The sequence below is a fragment of the Pipistrellus hanaki genome, assembly GCF_964339955.1.
Source record: "Pipistrellus hanaki genome assembly, chromosome: 6".
NCBI classification, from domain to species: Eukaryota; Metazoa; Chordata; class Mammalia; order Chiroptera; family Vespertilionidae; genus Pipistrellus; species Pipistrellus hanaki.
Window position 1 is genome coordinate 66,838,138 of NC_140508.1, and position 19,007 is coordinate 66,857,144.

Consider the following 19,007-nt stretch of genomic DNA (forward strand, 5'->3'; position numbering starts at 1 on the left):
TTAGAGAGAGAGAGAGAGAGAGAGAGAGAGAGACAGACATCAAAAAGAAACATTGATCGGATGCCTCCTGCACACCCCCTACTGAGGATATGCCCATAAACAAGGTACATGCCCTTGACTGGACTCAAACCTGGGACCCTTCAGTCTGTAGGCCGACACTCTATCCACTGAGCCAAACCGGTTAGGGCTACATGTATTTTCTTATTTAATTTTTACTATACCCTCCTCATTTTACAAAGGAATTCACCATGTCGCAAAGGTTAAAAAAATTTTGCCCAAGGTAAAGGAGTGAAGCTCAGACTCCAGAGTTCTCACTCTTAATCATTTTTCCAGCTTTTCCTAAACTTCCAGGAATCAAAAACCACTTTTTACATCTGCCATAGCCACCCATGTAACATGTACATTATTTTCAACTGGCTTTTTAAAATCAGCTCACTTTACTCTGTTTGATAGGATCTTTATGTTTGGGTCTAACATTATAGGTACTATAAAATAATCTCACCTGTCCAGTAGTAATATGCGTATCTGGTTTCGAGAAACATTGCACTCTGCTAAATTATCTCCTAAAAAATTTCCTCAACTGGGACTTAAAAGAACTGTTTAATTTTTTCAACCGATCAATGAAAAAAAAGAAAAGAAAAAAAAAATTTCCTCCACCCTCCTGGCAGTTCCACATTAGAAACGTTCATTCCACACATCCATAGACCATTCTAAAAGCCCAACACAGTGTATAAGACTCTTCTTTACAACATCCCAACGAACAGTGGATCTGTGTCTTCTGAAGGCTAGGGCTGCTCACTGATTCACTTCCTTGTAAACTAGCTCCGTCCACTACTGTCCTCAAGGGTAGAGACCACAATTTACCCATCTTTGTATCCCAGCTTGACACCTGTGGGTAAACATTTTACCTCTTTTTTCTTTTAATATATTTTATTGATTTTTTACAGAGTGGAAAAGAGAGGGATAGAGAGTTAGAAACATCAATGAGAGAGAAACATTCCCTACCAGGGATGCGCCCGCAACCAAGGTACATGCCCTTGACCTTTCAGTCCGCAGGCCAACGCTCTAGCCACTGAGCCAAACCAGTTTCGGCAACGTTTTACCTCTTATTAGAAGATTGTTGAGTAAATTAATAAACAAGTGGAATAAAAACCTGTTACAACCCATTGGTTAAGTAAGGCAGTTAAGAGCTCTGGCAATAAACATGCTGGGCCCGACCTTCAGTCCTGACACCTAGGTGCTTTCTTATAGATACTAGTTTCTTGAAATCCTACCTTACTCCCTGCTCCAACATGCCCCCTCTTTTCTTCCAATTCCCATTTTTCTTGGCTGTAAACCATACCAAATTCAGACATCCCTGGCTCACCCCTATCTTCAAAATCACCTAAAGGTAGGGGTGATTTTTGTTATAGGTTCTCTTATTATTTTCCTCTCCCAAGTAATATATACATATGTGTGTGTGTGTGTGTGTGTGTGTGTGTATATATATATATATATATATATATATATATATATATTTCAGAGAGGAAGCGGGAGATAGAAACATCAATGATGAGAATCATTGATCAGCTGCTTCCTGCACACCCCACACTGGGGATAGAGTTGGCAACTCAGGCACATGCCCTGACTGGGAAGCGAACCGTGACCTAGTTCATAGGTCGATGCTCGACCACTGAGTCATGCCAGTGGACTGTACATCTCTTTTAACCATTTATCATATACTAGTCAGTTTACTGAAGTCCAACTCTATCCCATCTTAAGCTCCCTCCAACTGTTTTTAGTGATTTCAGAGAGGACAGGAGAGGGGAGAGAAACATTAAGGTGAAGAAGCATCAACTGGCTGCCTCCCTGACTCCTGTAGGCTCCAGACTTGCAACCTAGACATGTGACCAGTCCAGGAACTGAACAGACCAACCTTTCAGTGCACAGGACAACACTCAACTAATTGAGCCACACAGTCCAGGGCTATGCCACCTTCAGCTTTTTGAGGGTAGGCTGGTTCCTTATTCATCTCTGTTGTCTGTACCCAGCACAGCACTGACTGGGCTTCACAGCAGGGAAACTACACGCCTTCCTACCCTGTTTCCCCCAAAATAAGACAGTGTCTTATATTAATTTTTGCTCCCAAAGATGCGCTAGGTCTTATTTTCAGGGGATGTATTATTTTTCCATGCCCTAGGTCTTATTTTCGGAGGATGTCTTATTTTTGGGGAAACACAGTAGATGGGAACTTTGGCCAAACATCTCAAACAGAGGCCTCAGGTGTACTTTGATTTAACTTGTCTTGCCCTAAATTCTGGCAATAACGGATCTTTATTTTCACACGGCAGCCATGAGCTGGCGTTGAATAGATAGGTCCTGCTCTCCATGTTACCCCATTCACACTTGTTGTTCCCAGCACGACGACCTGGTGCTGGATGTTAATTTCACCATCCTTTTTTCTTATAGTAAAATTAAAAGTAAGGTTTCTGCATTGTTTCATCTACTGAATTGGAGAGATAACATTTATCTATAATTCTCCGTACACGGGGAAAAGAATGTACAGACCAGAGAATGCTTACCATGTGACACTGAGAGTGTTTGAAAAACGGATGTTCATCTCAGGAGCTCAAGAACTATCTCAAAACCGAATGAATGAATGAACCAGTGAACGAACCAACGAACCAACAGAACTAAGCAACAAGTGACCACATCACAGCTTTGTAAAGAGGAGGCCGATGAAGGAAATGATCGCCGAGGCATTTGTATCCATTTGTGAAGGTCGTATGTTGTGTCTGGGATACTGCAGGCGCTCAGAAAAGGGGGCAGACTGCAGTTACTATGGATTCCACAGGAGTGTGAGTGTAGGTGTGAGAGAGTGAAGCTGAAGTGGGGTGGGGTGGTCAAAAACGAATGCCTGTGGAGGAGGCTTTGCTCTCTCTTCACCAGGCATCCAGCAGGTGCTTAATGACTGCTTAACGTGGAAAGCTGAGAAACCAGGGCCCCGGTGCACTCCCTCCTCCGGGTCGCCCTCCACGTGACTGCGGCCTCCTCCCCGCCCGCCGGCCCCTCCCCCACCCCGCCCTTACAGGATGTCCTCGCGGACGGAGGTGCCGTGGTTGAGGTTGTGGCAGCGGACGGAGACGCGGTCCCTGAGAATGAAGGAGCAACTGTTCTCCTTTTTGTAGAGGCGGAAGCACTTCCTGAAATCCTCGTAGGTCTTGAAGCAGCTGCCCAGCTCCATGGCTGCCCCCTCAGCCCACGCCAGGGTTTGGCCCTACAATCAATACCAGGGATCAGAGGTCACACTGTGAGGATCTACAGGCTGCCGTCGGTCCAGAACGCCTTCGAGCCCGGCCCCACTTGGGTGGCCGGCACTGAAGCTCCGGAGGAGCCCTAGGTCTGAAGCGGTAAAAGAGGCTGGGGTCGTCTCTGCTATCAGACAGGGGAAATGACGCTCCTAATACTCTTTACCAAGTCCCTGGGACCCGCCCCTCCAATCACTCACGGAGTCCCAGACTGGCACTCATGTTGTCCAATAGGCAGAGGAAGAGAGCCATGCACCCGCAGACTGACAGGAGCATCGTCCAATCATAATTTGCATCCCTTTTTTTCGGGGCTGGCAGACTTCCGGCTCCTAGGGCAATCAATCTGCGCGAATCTGCGGGAGTCTGCGAGCTGGGTGTAGGTGTCCGCGCGCGTCGGGTTCAGCGCAGAGGCTTCGGCAGGTGATCCACATGTCGTCCCCGGAGGCCCCGGAGGATGGGCAAGGCGGTGGCAACCCCCCCGGGGACCTTCGCAGCGTCCTGGTCACCAGCGTGCTCAACCTCGAGCCGCTGGACGAAGATCTCTTCAGGTAGCCTGCCGCATCTGGCCCGCACCCCGCATTGGGACAGATGCACCCGATCTCGACCGCCGCCACCCTGTAGCCTTCTGCTCATGGTCTCCTGGAAGAAGATGGGCTCCGTGTGGGATGCAGGCTCTGTGGCCTTTGGGAGAGAGCTTGTTCCTGACAGCTGTCCTCGCTGCCTTAGGCTTACTTCCTTTCTGCACCGGGTTTGCGCAGGGGGCCCTGGTCGTCTGGGCAAATAAAGTGGTGACCTGAGATATCCTTCTCAGCAGCTTCCCATGGCTCTGGGGACCAGTCTAAAAAGGGCTGCGATTAGTCCAAGGGCTAATCTGGTTTAAAACGTACCCTCAGCTCCTTGCATATTCATTATCCTTTGCCTCTTACAAACCCATCCCCACCACCACTTGAGGTGTGATAGCTCCATACTCATCCTGAGGCCTGAGCTATTTTCCTTCCCCACACCCTTTAAACTCTTTTTAAAAAATATATATATATATATTTTATTGATTTTTTATAGAGAGGAAGAGAGAGGGATAGAGAGTTAGAAATATCAACGAGAGAGAATCATCGGTCAGCTGCCTCTTGCAGGTGGACACTCTATCCACTGAGCCAAACCGGATTAAACTCTTGACTGCAGCTGGGGGTTTTACAGCTTGAGCCTCCAAGGCTCCTACTAGCTTATTGGGAGCTATTTAGGGTGTTGACTTCTCTTCCCCCTCCTTGAGAAATCACAAATAACTTCCTGGAGGGCTATTTACTATGCACCGTGTAAAAATGCCTAACTGTTTTGGGCCTTGGAAAGCCAGAGACCCAAATCCTTTAGCCTCCATAAGGTTCATGTACTCGGCAAGTCATTTTCACCTCTGGGCCCCTAGTTTTCTCATCTGCACACTGAAGGGATTACATGGAAATCGGAGGGCCTTTTGAGCTCTAAACCTAGTTCTTGGGTTGTCAAAGTTGGATATAAGTGGCAGGCTCTGATGCAGTCCACTCTAGCTCTTGGGGCGCTTGAAGTCCCAAGGCCTTACCCTGGTATGAGCAGTGAAGAAATACTAGACTTGGGGTCAAAAGACCCAACTACTTCTAAGGATTAGCAATGTTTACCTGGGTTACCTTCCTAAGGTCACCTTCCCTCTCTGATCCCCATTCTCTACTAAAATATGGGGGTTGGTTCCTTATATTAAAGTCCACAGAAGGGTTAGGCAATCTCCAAGGCCTTGACGATGTATACTGTCATGTAGAATGATATAAGAAATTTGGGGAAAGGGTCCAGGGCTTTTACCATATTCTCAAAAGTTCCCAAAGTCCAATAAAGTTATGAGACCTGCACTAGAAGCTCAATGATTGTCACCGGATTTGGCCCAACCTTTGAAGTCTATCCTGCTTTCTCTTTCTCCCCACAGAGGAAGGCATTACTGGATACCCACCACCAAGCGGCTGTTTGGGGGTCAGATCATAGGGCAGGCCCTGGTGGCCGCAGCCAAGTCTGTGAGTGAAGATGTTCAAGTGCATTCCCTGCATTGCTATTTCGTCCGGGCAGGTAAGTATGCACCCCTCCCTGCCCCCTACCCAGCCCTGGAGGCCCAGCAGCCACTTCTTCCTGGCTTTCTCAGGCTGACTTAGAGAGAGAGACGACTGGGAGGAGACAGTGGGGGAGGGAGTTAGTTGATCTCCACCCACGGGGAAGCCTGGAGAGGAACAAGGCCTGGGTGGAGCCACTGCTTGTTATCTGGCTCCAAAAGACATGAGACTGGCTTAACTATTCCCTGTAGGTCTTTTGTTCATTGTTTACACAACTGTAGCTAAGTACTATGCTGGAATCCTCAGAGCTGTGTCTAACCTCTGCTAGGAGTGTGGAGGTAGGCACCTTGCCTTGGAGAAGAAAGAGCAGGTGTCTGGGAATCCAGAGACAATGGGTTTAGTTTCATTCGCCATCATGCCACCTTGAGCGAGGTTACCCACTCCCTGAGGCTTGGTTTGCTCATCTCCTCAGAAAAATGGATGAGGGCGGGACAAAGTGTGTTCTCCAGATGATCTCTACAGCTGCTTGTAGCTTAAAGGAGCAAAAAAGTAATCTTTGGGAAACCGGTTTGGCTCGGTGGATGGAGCGTTGGTCTGTGGACTGAAGGTTCCCAGGTTCGATTCCAGTCAAGGGCATGTACTTTGGTTTCGGGCACATCCCCAATGGGGGGTGTGCAGAAGGCGGCTGATCGATGTTTCTAGCTCTCTATCTCTCTCCCTTCCTCTCTGTAAAAAAAAAGAAAGAAAAGAAAAAGAAAAAAGAAAGTAATCTTTTACAACCCAGGCTCTCCTTTGAGAAACAAAAATCTCACTTGCTATCCCTCTCTTTCCCTCATTCCTAAGGCAGGGGTCCCAATTTTAAGAGTCACACGGTTTTCTGCATAGTCCCATCAGCTGAGAAGAATGTATGGAACTTAACAATATGTGATTCATGTTAAGAAAACAGTAATGGGATTTCCCCTTTCCTGTTATAAATATAAAATACTAGAGGCCCATTGCACGAAGATTTGTGTAATAGACCTTCCTTCTCCTGCTGCCAGCACCAATTTTCCTCCTGCACCAGGGACCCAGGCCTTTGCTCTGGCCACAGCGGAGAAGCCAAGCCTCGAGGCTAGGTTTCTCTGCTTGGCTGCAGAGGAAAAGCCAAGCCCTGAAGCTTGGCTTCTTGGCTCTGGCCGCAGTGGAGAAGCCAAGTCTCAGGCTTTCCCGCTCCAGCCGCAGTGGAGAAGCCAAGCCCTTCAGCCTTCAGTCTTCGCTCTGCCTGCATATGCAAATTAACCTACAATCTTTGTTGGTTTAGTTTGCATACCCACTCCTGATTGGCTGGTGGGTGTCATGGAGTTATGGCCAATTTGCATATTTCTCTTTTATTAGTGTAGATAGTAATATATATATATATATATATATATATATATATATATATATATATATATATATATGATTTTTTCGCATTACATCTCCATTCCCCTCACTTTTATCCTTTTATTGCTGGACCCTTCCTGAAAGTGATTGCTATAAAGTATTTGAATACTTACCCTGCATTCTTACCTTTAAGCCAATTGGGAGTAAATGTGTCCTCTGTTTCTTCAATTTGGTTGCAAACTCCAAAGTGGTAGTGTTTTTTTGTTGTTGTTTGTTTTTTTTACAGAGAGGAAGGGAGAGGGACAGAGAGTTAGAAACATCGATCAGCTGCCTCCTGCATACCCCTTACTAAGGATGTACCTGCAACCACGGTACATGCCCTTGACTGGAATCAAACCTGGGACCTTCCAGGCCGACTCTCTCTCCACTGAGCCAAACCTGTTAGGGCCAAAGTGCTAGGCTCTTGACATTGTAATCCTTACTGTGTGCCAGATATTATTCTAACCACTTTACAATTATGACCTCATTCTCATAAAAATCCTGAGAGGTATGAATACCATGATGATTCTCATTTTGTAGATGGGTAAACTGCTCAGGGAGGTTAAGTGTCTTTGCCACGATCACAGAGCTAATTAGCTAGGATTTGAATGCAGGTTATCTGGCAATGTCTCTTCTGTTCTGTGCTATTGAGAAAGAAGAGTTCCACCTGTACTGGGAGCATCCTTATGACAGGGTCTGGTGTTCTCTGTATCTGCAGTACATGGGCCTTAGCAGGCCTCAGTCAGTAGCTACCAAGCAGAAGAGGAATGGAGAACCATGGCCTCTCCAGCCATGGTGATGATGACAGGGCCTGTGGGGCTCACTCAGGTTTACCATGTCCCTGTGCCCCCCACAGGGGACCCGAAGGTGCCTGTTTTGTACCAGGTGGAGCGGACGCGAACAGGGGCGAGCTTCTCGGTGCGATCAGTGAAGGCTGTGCAGCATGGCAGGCCCATCTTCATCTGCCAGGCCTCCTTCCAGCTGACCCAGCCCAGCCCCCTACAGCACCAGTTCTCCATGCCCACTGTGCCCCCGCCGGAAGAGCTGCCTGACTCTGAGACCCTCATTGACCAGTACTTACGGTGAGAGACCAGGAGGCTCGAGTCAGTGGTCAGACTGCAGATGCTTCCTGTTCCTGGGTCATGGAATCCTTTAGCGCGCCTTGACTATTTAAAAATATGGACTAGAAAATATGATACAGGAATGTATTGTGTATAGTAAGGGTAAGAGTCCTTTTGTGATAGGTTAGTTTCAGTTGTGTGTGGGGTCAGGATGTAAAATGCAGGCTTATGATTCAGCCAATTCAGGTACAGTAGTTTTACTGGTTGTTAAAGTATTGAACTACTTCTTTAACTACTTGGCAAATACTCACCTCCCTAGTCCCTGAGTGACTCCCCCTTCAAGGTCACATGATCAGGCAGCCTAGGAGGTAGTGCCTGACAGGGTGAGGGTTCCTGCTGCCTCTGCCTTAGTGTGTGTTAAGTATTTTAAATGTCACCTGGCAAAATATATTTCTTATTTAGGTCACAGTTGATAAAGTTGGGAAAATGCCAGGGCCTCTGACTCAGGACAGACACATGGCTTTTGGCCAAGGCTGTGGGCTATTAGTGCCCATTTGCTCTGTGACTTTGCCCAACTCTTCCCAGCCTCACAGAGCTCTGCTTCTTCATATGAAAAATGTATGTTTCTGCCTGCCTACTTCACAGCTACCTGAGGGAGAGTGCCTCTGTCTTGTGCTGGCTGGGGAGGCAGCAAGGTGTGATGGGGCGGATGTGAGTTTGAACCTGGGAAAGGTCTTGGTTCAAATCTAGACGGTCTCTGCTAGCTGTGTGAGTTTGGGCACATCGCCTTCCCACTCTGAGCCTGTGCCCTCAGTCATAAAATAAGGCATTTAAGTGTGCAGGAAATTGTAGTTATACAGTTGACTGACAGGAATAAGCTTGGAGCCTGGTCTACGGTCAGAGCTTAAAAACGTTTGCTGTAATGTTCTTAAAGGTCCCTAAATCTAGAGCTGTGTTGTCCAATAAGAAAGCCACTAGCTACATAGGATTAAATCAATAAACATCAGGTAGGATTAATAGTTCCGTTCCTCACTATTAACCACGCTAACCACATTGCAAGCACTCAGTAGCCACATGTGGCTAGTGGCCACCTCCATGGACAGTGCGGATACAGAACATTCCGTCATCCCTGAAGGTGCTGTGGACAGTGCTTGAGAGGCTGGAGCTGAGAATGGAAGTCCTGGCGTGCACTAAGGTGGCTGCTGCTGTGAAGGGGCTTCCCTGGAAAAGGCTTTCCCCGTGGACACTGTTCCCGATGGCTTAGGGTTCGATAGCTCAGTCCCATTGGGCAGCCTGGCGCCCCCAGTGCTTGGGATAGTGAAGTGGTTAAGAGTGTGAACCGAGTCAGGCTGCCTGGGTCCAAAGCCTGCCTTTACTTCCTGAGCAAGCTGCTTGGCCTCTGTGCTTGCTTCATGGGTCATTGGGGGGTGACAACTGCAGCTGTCTCACGTGGTTGCTGTGAGGAATGGGGCAATGTGGGTGAAATGCTTATAATGGTGCGTATTGGGGGCGCGCCTTCTCCACGATGTTTATTATCAGGTAGGTGACTGTCGTTATCCACATTTTACAGACGGGAAAATAGGCTCAGAGAGGTTACTAACTTGCATAAGGCCACATAGCTCATAGGAGGCAAAGAATGGCTTCAAATACTTGATGCTCCTGCCTGCCAGAGGAGAGGGAGACTTTCAGGCTAAGTCTGCCCTCCCTCTGGAGGAAGGAGGGGAGTCAGAATGGGCTTCCCCTCTCTCTGGGTCTCCTCAAGTCCCTCAACCCTTTCCTTTCAGGGACCCTAACTTCCGAAAGAGGTACCGAGTGGTCCTGAACCGGATTCCTGCCAGGAATGTGCCCATTGAGATCAAGCTAGTAAACCCATCCAGCCTGTGCCAGTTGGAGAACATGGAGCCCAAACAGATGTTCTGGGTGCGAGCCAAGGGCTATATTGGTAAGAGGACCTCCTGGACTGGAAGAGAACACTCTCCGTGGCCTAGGGCATGCTACTTTCCCTCTATTTCCTCATCCCCATGATGGGGATTTGGCTCATCTTGTGATCGGGGCCCTACTAGGCCTTTGCCTGGGGAGAATGGCAGGTGGCTGTAATCCTGATGCAGGCCCTTTCTGACTGGGGAAGGCAGGCACTTTGCTGAGATTCTTCTCCAGGTACACTACTAATCTTAAGGTGCCTGTGCGGGAGATCTGGGGAGTGAGGGCCCCATCCCTGCCTCCCTCTCCCCATCACATACACCTGGGGCCACGTACCCTCGTGCAGCGAACAGCCTGCATATCTATGCACGGCAGCCCCTGTCTCCACCTCCCTGCAGGTCCTGAGCTGCAAAGGCCAGGAGCCCAGGGCTGATGGGGCCGGGACCTATTGCAGGGGAGGGCGACATCAAGATGCACTGCTGCGTGGCTGCCTACATCTCGGACTTTGCCTTCCTGAGCACGGCATTGCTGCCCCACCGGTGTAAGCACTCGGTGCGCTTCATGGTCTCCTTGGACCACTCCATGTGGTTCCACGCCCCCTTCCGAGCCGACCACTGGATGCTGTATGAGTGCGAGAGCCCCTGGGCTGGTGAGTGTGGGGTCACATGGGACAAGGGCACTGGCCTTGGGGTGGCAGGGAGCCTGCTTTCTTGGGTCATGCTGTTCCCCACCCACGTTCTATGGGGCACTGCACAGGCCACTTTCTCTCCTGCCCCTCGGCTTTGGCATCCTTATCTTCAAAGGGTGAGGCTGGAGGGTGGCACTCATAATCAGCTCTTATAATTTCTGTAACATGTTGGGAATATGACCCACTCTATCTCAGAGACCCCAGTTCTAGTCCCAGAAACATTTCAAAATCTCTATATGATCCTGGACAAGTCCTGCCTCCCCTCTGGGCTTCAGTTTCCCCATTTCAATAACCAGAGTTGTGTTAGCGGAGTAGCAGCCAAAGCTGGTGGCCACTTCAGGGAGCTTTTTAAAAACAGGTTTTCAGATTCTAAGATTCTGACTCTGCAGGTCTTGGAAGAGGTCCAGGAAACTATATTTTTAAGAAGCTAAGTGATTCTGCCAATTAACCCGGTGGCTCAGGGCACTCAACAGTCTCTAAAGGCCCCTCTGCTGGGACACTCCTCGTCAGAGGCAGAGAGAACCCCAGGCTCGTTCATCCATGTCTGCTGTCAGAGCCCTGGACTCCTTCCCGAGGACGTACTTTCCAAATGAAAACTGCTTTGTAAACCAGGGACAAAACTCAAGGGGCTCTTTATACTCAGGGAAGGGGCGCTCTCAAGTACCAATAGCATAGAAAAGTAAACAAAACAAAGAAACCGACAAACAAAAAGTACCAATAGCATCTCAGCACAGGTTCAACCACCATGAAGTCGGGATACTTGGTTTTGGCCTGATTCTTAAGGCCAAGTTCCTGAGCCTCTGAATTTAAACTCATCATCCGGCAAAGGGGACGAACCCTGCTTTGCCTGGCTGTTGTGAGGACTAAGTGAGCTGCACCACACGGAAGGGACCCGGCAGCTCCCTTCATAAATCTGCAGGTGGGGAGGCAGGCGTGGCCAGACTTCATGGCCCCAGGTCCTCTCCCCTGAGCGTCTTTGTCCCCTTGGGGCTGGGAGTGTTTTTCATATAATACCAGCCTGGTGGGACTGGTTAGATTTGTTATAAGGGGAACTGACGGGTTTCCTAACACAAGTGGCCAGAGGTCCGGTAGATCTGCTTAGCCAAGCTACTGACGGAGACTGTCCTCAGAACTCCCCCTGTGATTGTTGAGGAAGCCCGAGAACATGTAAAGTGCGTTTAAACTGTTTTGTGGGGTTCCCATGGTACCCCCTGATGACTGAACACATTAAAGGGGCACAACACGCAGTGTGCCCTTGTGTGGGGCAGCCCAGCCGGGACTGCACCCTTCAGAAGCCCACTTGGCTGTGCTAAAGGAGAGAGAAGGCTGTTCTTACCCTTCTCACCCACAGGTGGCTCCCGGGGGCTGGTCCGTGGGCAGCTGTGGCGTCGGGACGGGGTGCTGGCTATATCCTGTGCCCAGGAGGGCGTGTTCCGAGTGAAGCCCCAGGTCACAGAGAGCAAGCTGTAGCCAGAGATACCAGCTTGGCCTGGGGCCTCAGGATCTCCCTTCTCCCCCATTCCTGAGGCGAGGCAGGAATTACAGTTGAGGGCCGGGCTTTGTCCCTCATATCCAATAAAGAGACTGCTACCACTGGACCTGCTGGCCTTTAATTCCCTGGGCCAGAACTGCAGCCCGCCCTCTAGCCATCAACTCCAAGAGTCCCTAGCCCTTACTCGGGCTCCTTCACTGGCTCGGAGGCCCAAGGAACAGGGAACACTGGCCCTGGCCTGGGGTACAGCCCCCAGCTGTGCATATGCCAAAGAGGGTGCATCAGACTTCCTCCCTGCACCATCCCAGGTCCCAGGCATCCCCCGCCAAAGCTTTCCCTGAGCCCAGCCCAGCAGAAGAGCCACGTTTCCTCCTCCGTCTGCTACAAATGCTTTGTGTTACTCCTAGGGGTTCCCAGCACCCCCTACAGCCTCCCAGCTGCTGTTCAGGTCCTCATCCCTCATTGGTCCCTGACCGCTGCCACCCTAAGGCAGTGCCTCTCCCCTAGTGACCTTAAGTCTAGGCAAGACTAATCCAGTACCTCCTTGATGAGCAATTCTTTGAGACTGGGGGGTGGTGTGGGGGTCAGGCCTGCCTCCTGCAGGCCCTGCAGCCGTGCCTCTGACTGGCGTTTGTCCAAGCCCAGGCGCCAGGAGAGCCGGACATGGGCCTCCAGAAAGGGTGCCAACAAAGGATGGGGGCTCTTGTCTCCCAGCAGCTGAAGGGCCCTCTCACAGCAAGCCCGGGCCTCCCCAGGGTCCTCCAGCTCCTGGTGGCATACAGCCAGCCCAGCCAGGGTCAGCAGAGGGCGATCTGGGCTGGAGAGGGTGCCCAGCTGGGCCTGAAGCTGCCAGGCATTGGCCCAGAGCGCCAGAGCCTCGCGGTAGAGGCCAGTGCAGGTGAGGCTCTGTGCCCTCCGCAGCTCCGGCAGTACGAAGAAGTCCTGTAGGTCTGGGGCCTGGCGCAGCTCGGGGACTGCCTGCAGGTGGCTCAAAAACTGCTCGAAGGCTCGGCTGCGGCGGGCAATGGTCTCTGCGGTGAAATTCCGGCGCAGGCGCTTACGGGGGAAGGAGATGGCAGCCATGGGGCCCCGGAACTGCCGCTGCAGGTTTCGGTGCAACCGCTCAAAGTCTGAGTAACGGCGAGAGATGTGGGCCGGCTGGTGATCTGGTGGCCCCGGCCCCATCACGGCGATGGTGTAGAGCTGCAGGGAGGGTGGGGGTCAGGGCAGGTGCAAATTGTCCAGGGGCCCCTTCCTTCCCCATCCCCAGACTTCCAGCTCTGTTGCCCCACCTCTTCCCTTTACCCTTAAGACTGGGCCCAGGAAGGTGGGAGCTGCTGGGGCAGCAGCTGGGGAGCCCACTCCGTCTTACCTGAGGCTCGTCTGAAATGACCCAGGCCCAAGGCAGCACGGGGAGAGAAAGACAAAGATGAACTTCAGTGCCTAGAGCTGCTGCTTTTTTGCCCCTTCCAGAAAGTACTCCCTTCCCATCAGGGCAGTTAGCTCTTCTGACAGCCCCTCCGGAAAACCAGGGGTTCGTGGAAACCCAGGCCAATCTCAGGCCTCTGAGCCGACCTTTAGGAGCTTTGTTCTCCTCCAACACAGAGCTCCCACATCCCCAGCCAGGTTTTTCCAACCCAGACCCGGAAGACGGGTCTTCAGACACCCAGGAATGCCCACGTGAAAAGCACGCTGGGCTCAGACTCACGTTCTAACCCCAGGCCAGCTACTCCTCACTGTGACACCAGCCCAGGCTGTCCCCTCCAGTCGCTTCCTTCTCTAGGGAAGGACATGCTGGCCCAGGTCAGTGTTTACTCAGGTGTGGGGCGTGGACAAAGGTTGGTCCTGAGATTTTTCGGAGGATGTACATAACACTGAATCTGAGGCAGGAGGTGACTCCCTTAGTCCTCTTTGACTCTGGCTGCAGATTGAGCACTTGGACTCGTCTCAGCTCCATTGTTAGAAAAGGGTCTTGGGTCAGGGCCTTCAGGCAGCAGCATCCAGGCAGGGTTTAATGACTTTTTACTGCTTTTATTTTTATGGATATCTTCTTGTTATGGCAAGTGAGGCTTTCCACATACAGTATGCTATAAAGTTGTCTTTTAAACTTACTTAAGAAAAAGGTTTATTTAAAGAAAAATGTTAAACAGAGATTGGTACAAGCAGCATTCAGATGGGACAAGAATTGTGAAGGTGGTACTGGAATCGAAGTTGGTGGGGGGGAGAGACACTGAAGGAGATCACCATAAGACTTCCCCCAGGTTTGAGAACCCAAACATGGATTAATCTATAAGAATGCTAAGCCAGCAAGTTTAAAAGGGGATCAGCGAACCTTAGCTGTTAAAGAACCTTCGAGGTTAAAGGCGTACTAACAAAAAACCCAGAAGTTTTGTTTAAATTTGTTCTGAGAAACTACCTGTATTATAGCCACCTCTAGTCAATTAGGTTTGTCTGTTCTATCCTTTTCTTGGAGATTCAGTGTACTTTAACATTAAGGATTAAAAAGTCAAACAGTAAAACCTTATTTTACTCTTCAACTCTTCATTCCCAAAACATACTGACTGCAAAATCTTTCTCTTAAGGAATAGTTATTAACATTCCAGGAAACTTTTCTTTTTTGTTAATTGTTACCTGAGGATATTTTGCCGTTGATTTTCAGAGATAGTGGAAGGGTGGGGGAGAGACAGAGAGATAGAAACCAGGGCCAGGAATGTGGAGCCTGCATCGTGCCCTTGACCAGAATGGAACCTGGGACCCTTCAGTCCGCTCTATCCACTGAGCCAAACTGGCTAACGAAGGAAACCTATTTTCTGTAGAACACACTTCAGTAAGAACTGGTCTATAATGATCCCTTACGTTACTTTGGCTTTGATTTTAGTTTTTGGCATGGACCCATGAGCCAGGAGGCCACAGTTTGATTCCTGGTTGGGGCACATGCCCCAGTTTTAGGCTCGATTCCTGGTTGATGTTTGTCTCTCATCATTGATGTTTCTGTCTCTCCCTCTCCCTCACTCTCTGAAATCAATAAAAATATATTAAAAAAAAAATAAAACATAAAAGACATCCCGCAAGTCACACAGCTGGGAAATGGCCCAGCTGGGATTTAAAACCAGACTGACCTAATTCCAAAGTCTGTGCTCTAACCCCACAGGAGAATTCCATCAGAATTTAGGGTCCCCTCTGGACAAAGGAGGTGATTTGTTTCCCCAGACACTGGCCAGGGCATACTTGGCCATCCTGCTCTCTTGTCATTCTTCTCCCAGAGTCACCCTCATACTAACTTGTTTCGCAGCTGCTCCTTGATAATTGATCTTTGGGGTCCCCTTCCTATGCATGATGCCTGGCCAGGACTTTTGCCACTTAAGACTTGATTACCAATCACTGCTCAAACTGAAGCAGCCACCCCATGGGTGTGGCCCTTGTTTGCTAATAGCAGCAGAGAGGGGCGGAGAGGTCCAGATGTGGGACAGGGCTCCAGGCCCCCTTCCTGCTGAGTCAGAAATGGAGGAGGGTGCTGAGGAGGAGTGAAGTGAGAGGAAGGGAGCTGCAGCCAGGTCAGGCTGGGTTTCAGGCCAGCAGGAGAAGGCCTGGCAGACCTCACTTTCTATGTCAGTTTCTCCTTCCCACAGAGAAGAAAACGGGGACTCCCAGGTTCTCCCCCACATTGCTCTTCACTGAACCCCCCTAAATGGAGCCTTTACAAGATTATTCTATACAGGATGGCTGCTCGAGAAGTGATTCACTCGGCTTGTAAGAAGGCCACAGCAGGCCCCAGATGCTAGGCATTTTCAATCCAAAGCTGTGTAATAATATGGGAATGAATTTTTTATTTTATTACACTTTTTTTTTTTTTGAGCATTTCATAATGCCAGGCACAGTGCTAAGGGCTTTCTGTGCACTGTCCCGTTCACTTCCTGTGACAATTCTCTGCATTATTCCCATTACTCAGATGAGGAAAAGGTCATCAAAGTTATACAACTCATCCAAGGTCAAACAACGGATTTAAATCAAGTTCTGCATCCAAAACTCATTAAAAAAACAAAACAGAACAACAACAACAAAAAAACACTAACCAATGCCACTTGGGTCTCAAACCTGATTCAGATAATATTCTTTCCTGCTACATTTTGCAAAACCTTGGTGGGGGGAGAGGGTGTGAGTAGGGGCACACACACCGGTTCTCTTATTTTCAAAACCAGGCGAGGAGTCAGGCCCACAATCCTTTTTTTACTCAGTCTCAAAGAAGCCGTCCTTTGCCTGAGGACTTGCTCAAGTTACATTCCTGTTCTGCCCTGTTTCTCCATCTGCAAAATGGGGGCAGCCATGTACAACTACACAGCCAGCTCGTCCTCACCAAGGAACTTGGAATTTTCCCTCCTGTGTCTTAGATAGACCCATAGACTCACAACCAGGGGCTCCTGGACCCGAACTCACCACGTACTTGGAAGGAGGGTCCTTGACCACGTTGGCACTGGTCACCTCGAAGAGCAGCCGCTGGGGTACCAGGGTGTTCCGGGACTTCTTCCAGAAATCCTGCAACTGGCGTGCCAGGAGCTGGCTGCTCCGCTTCCCGTCGGGTGAGGGGTTCGGTTCTGCAGGAGCACATGACCAGTCCTATCAGTAGGCCTGGGGCCAGGGTCGACCTACACCACGTGCCATGACCTCGCTCCTCCCAACAGGTCACAACAGCTTTATCCCCATTTGTCAGACATGGAAATGGAGGGTCTGAGAAGCTGGATGCCGATCACCGCGCTTGGCGCTAAGTAAATATCTCCACCCCCAAAACATCCCTAGCGCATTAAGGACCATTTGTATCCCAGACTACATCCCCAGAAGGCCCCAACAGGCTTGAGATGGGGTGATGGCCCCATTTGACACAGAGAGGGGAAACTTGGCTCAGAGAGGGCTGTGACAGCAGCTGAGTGGTGGCTGGGACACTTAAACAAGTGTGGCCATCTCGGAGTTTGGGCAGGATCAGCTCAGAGCTCCCACGGGGGTGGAGGCCCAGTGGCGCTCCGGGGTCCCCGCCGCCTGCTCCGCACTCGCCTGCGTCCTCTCCTCCCGACGCCCGGTCCCCGAGGGGCAGCGGGCTGGGGCCGGCCGCCTCGTCGTCCTCCTCGTCCTCGTCCTCCTCGTCCTCCGCGCTGGTGAAGCTCAGGGTGCCGCTGAGGCGGGAGGACAGGCCCTCGGCGTCGTCGTCCTCCAGCTCCGAGCTCTCCGGGAACTGCTCGGCCTCGGGGCCGGCCGCCGCCTCCGCGGGGCCCTCGCTGGCCAGGGCGTGCCGCAGCCGCAGCAGGAGCCGCGAGGCCATGGCACCCTGCGGGGACCCGGGCCGGGCGGGCGGCGGGAGTCGGCCAGCCCCGCGGAGGGGCGGGCCCGGGCCCGGGAGGAGGGCGCCGCGCAGCACCCGCCCCAGCCCGTCGGGGTCCAGGGAGCCCCAAGACTCCGCTGCCGCCGCCCTCCCCGCTCCTGCGCCGCCGGGGGCACCGGGGCCTCCCCGCGCCTCCCGCCCCTGGTGCGCCTCTACCTTCTGGGCCCCGCGGTGCCCTCAGGGGCGCGCCGCTCCCCGGGTCCCGGGGCCGCCTGGGGCGCCTCACTGAGCCGGTGGGGGGGGGGGGGGGAGGAGGAGGGTATCCGCGGGGCCCAGCTGCTCCGGGCTCCGCCCCGCCGCTTCCTGCCTCCGCCCCGCCCCGCCCCCGGCCCCGCCCGCCCGCCGCCGGCCCGGAGCCGCCGGGATGCCGAGCCCTGCGCCCCGGGAGACTGGGATCCTGGGTAGGCCCGAGTGCGCCCCGGCCCGCGGGCTCACCTCCTTTTGCGCCTCCCACCCTTCCCGGAGCCCCAGGCCGGTCCGATCTGGCCCCCGTTTCCATCCGGCACTCTTACTCTCCAAAGTCATTTGACAGCGGGGAGCCCATCTGTCCTGCGAGGTAACTGAGGCCAAGAGCAGGCACCCGGCCTGGGCTGGCATCTGACCTTGCTGAGCCTGGCCTTTCTCGTACATGAAACAGGAACAATGATTTTGCAGCTCTTTGTAAGGCTAGTGCCTGGCACGGAGTAGGGACTTCGAAATGATCAGTTACATGATGATCGTTTCGGCGTCGTTCACGTCGTTTACAATCTCAGGTGAGCCTCACACATAGAAAGGAGGCAAACGGGGAAACAGACCCGGAGGACTTGCCCAGTCACACAGTGGGCCAAGAGGTTTGAGTGCCGGACTCTACGGCGAAGGTCTCCTGAGTGCCGAATCCCGTTCTTTTCCGCTGAAGGAGGCAGGGTGATGTCAGCAATTCCGCTGGAGGGCTGTTTTATCTTTTATCCACAGGGCAGAAGAATTTATTGTTGCTTCCTGTCAGAGGCCCAGATCTCAGCCTCTAACAGGGCCTAAAAGGGCAGATATTGCTAGTCATATAATGGAGCAAATGAAGCCAGGCATTAGTCCCTATCCATTTTGAATGGCATGGGAGAGCGAGTCCGGGGAAACAGATTTGAGTGGAAAACACCCTCCCTGCCCTCCCTGCATGCAGAAGGGGCGGGGCTCTCATTTCTTGAGGTTCCATTGTGTCATTCATCCTGTTCTAGGCACATTACATGAGGTCACATCTCGCCTCCCAACATCTCGGGGAGGGTTTTTTGTTACTGGACAATACTGTTTCATTGTCAAGATGAAGACGTCTAGCCTCCGTGGCTCAATAGTTGAGCTTTAACCTATGAACCAGGAGGTCACCGTTTGATTCCCAGTAAGGGCACAAACCCAGGTTTCAGGTTCCATCCCCATGTGGGGTATGCAGGCAGCCAATCAATGATTCTGTCTCCCCGTTAATGTTTTTTTTTTTTAATTAAATATATTTTATTGATTTTGTACAGAGAGGAAGGGAGAGAGAGAGTTAGAAACATCAATGAGAGAGAGTCATCGATCAGCTGCCTCTTGCACACCCTTACTGGGGATATGCCCACAACCAAGGTACATGCCCTTGACCGGAATCGAACCCGGGACCCTTCAGTCCCCAAGCCAACGCTCTATCCATTGAGCCAAACTGGTCTCGGCATCCCCGTTAATGTTTCTATCTCCCTCTCCCTCTCCCTTCATCTCTGAAA

The 19,007-nt window shown here is 51.4% G+C and overlaps 3 protein-coding genes across 11 annotated transcripts in view; 1 reads left to right on the top strand and 2 right to left on the bottom strand.

Annotated features, from left to right (window-relative positions):
- Positions 1-7,581, bottom strand: part of ZSWIM3 (zinc finger SWIM-type containing 3) — a gene marked incomplete at its 5' end in the record, with an annotated part of 21,707 nt that extends 14,126 nt beyond the window's left edge. The window contains one exon of one of the 2 annotated variants that reach the window (XM_084888707.1): positions 6,899-7,581. Coding sequence is in view for 1 of the 2 variants with exons in the window: in XM_084888705.1 (XP_084744831.1) it covers positions 3,069-3,223 (155 nt within the window). Of the gene's footprint in view, positions 1-3,068; positions 3,224-6,898 lie in introns of those variants that run through there. The other variant, XM_084888705.1, reaches the window with a different exon arrangement.
- ACOT8 (acyl-CoA thioesterase 8) lies at positions 3,625-16,336 on the top strand. Of its 5 annotated transcripts, none has more exons than XM_084888729.1 (6): positions 3,625-3,835; positions 5,233-5,369; positions 7,637-7,833; positions 9,597-9,754; positions 10,187-10,381; positions 15,769-16,336. In XM_084888729.1, exons 2-6 carry the CDS (start codon positions 5,328-5,330, stop codon positions 16,302-16,304), a joined length of 1,128 nt encoding a protein of 375 aa, XP_084744855.1. In that variant the 5' UTR covers positions 3,625-3,835; positions 5,233-5,327; the 3' UTR covers positions 16,305-16,336. The 5 variants fall into 5 exon arrangements, with proteins under 5 accessions (XP_084744855.1, XP_084744858.1, XP_084744854.1 ...); XM_084888728.1 differs by having other exon boundaries at positions 3,706-3,835; positions 7,608-7,833; XM_084888731.1 differs by lacking the exon at positions 15,769-16,336 and adding an exon at positions 11,772-12,018 and having other exon boundaries at positions 3,706-3,835; positions 7,608-7,833.
- Positions 11,036-17,547, bottom strand: SNX21 (sorting nexin family member 21). Of its 4 annotated transcripts, none has more exons than XM_084888749.1 (3): positions 16,955-17,547; positions 16,347-16,521; positions 11,036-13,115 (listed from the first exon to the last, which is right to left on the bottom strand). In XM_084888749.1, the coding sequence occupies exons 1-3, from the start codon at positions 17,221-17,223 to the stop codon at positions 12,441-12,443; spliced, it is 1,119 nt and encodes a 372-aa protein (XP_084744875.1). In that variant the 5' UTR covers positions 17,224-17,547; the 3' UTR covers positions 11,036-12,440. The 4 variants fall into 4 exon arrangements, with proteins under 4 accessions (XP_084744875.1, XP_084744872.1, XP_084744873.1 ...); XM_084888746.1 differs by lacking the exon at positions 16,955-17,547 and adding an exon at positions 13,285-13,295 and having other exon boundaries at positions 16,347-16,695; XM_084888747.1 differs by lacking the exon at positions 16,955-17,547 and having other exon boundaries at positions 16,354-16,694.
- Between the last annotated feature and the right edge of the window lie 1,460 nt (positions 17,548-19,007).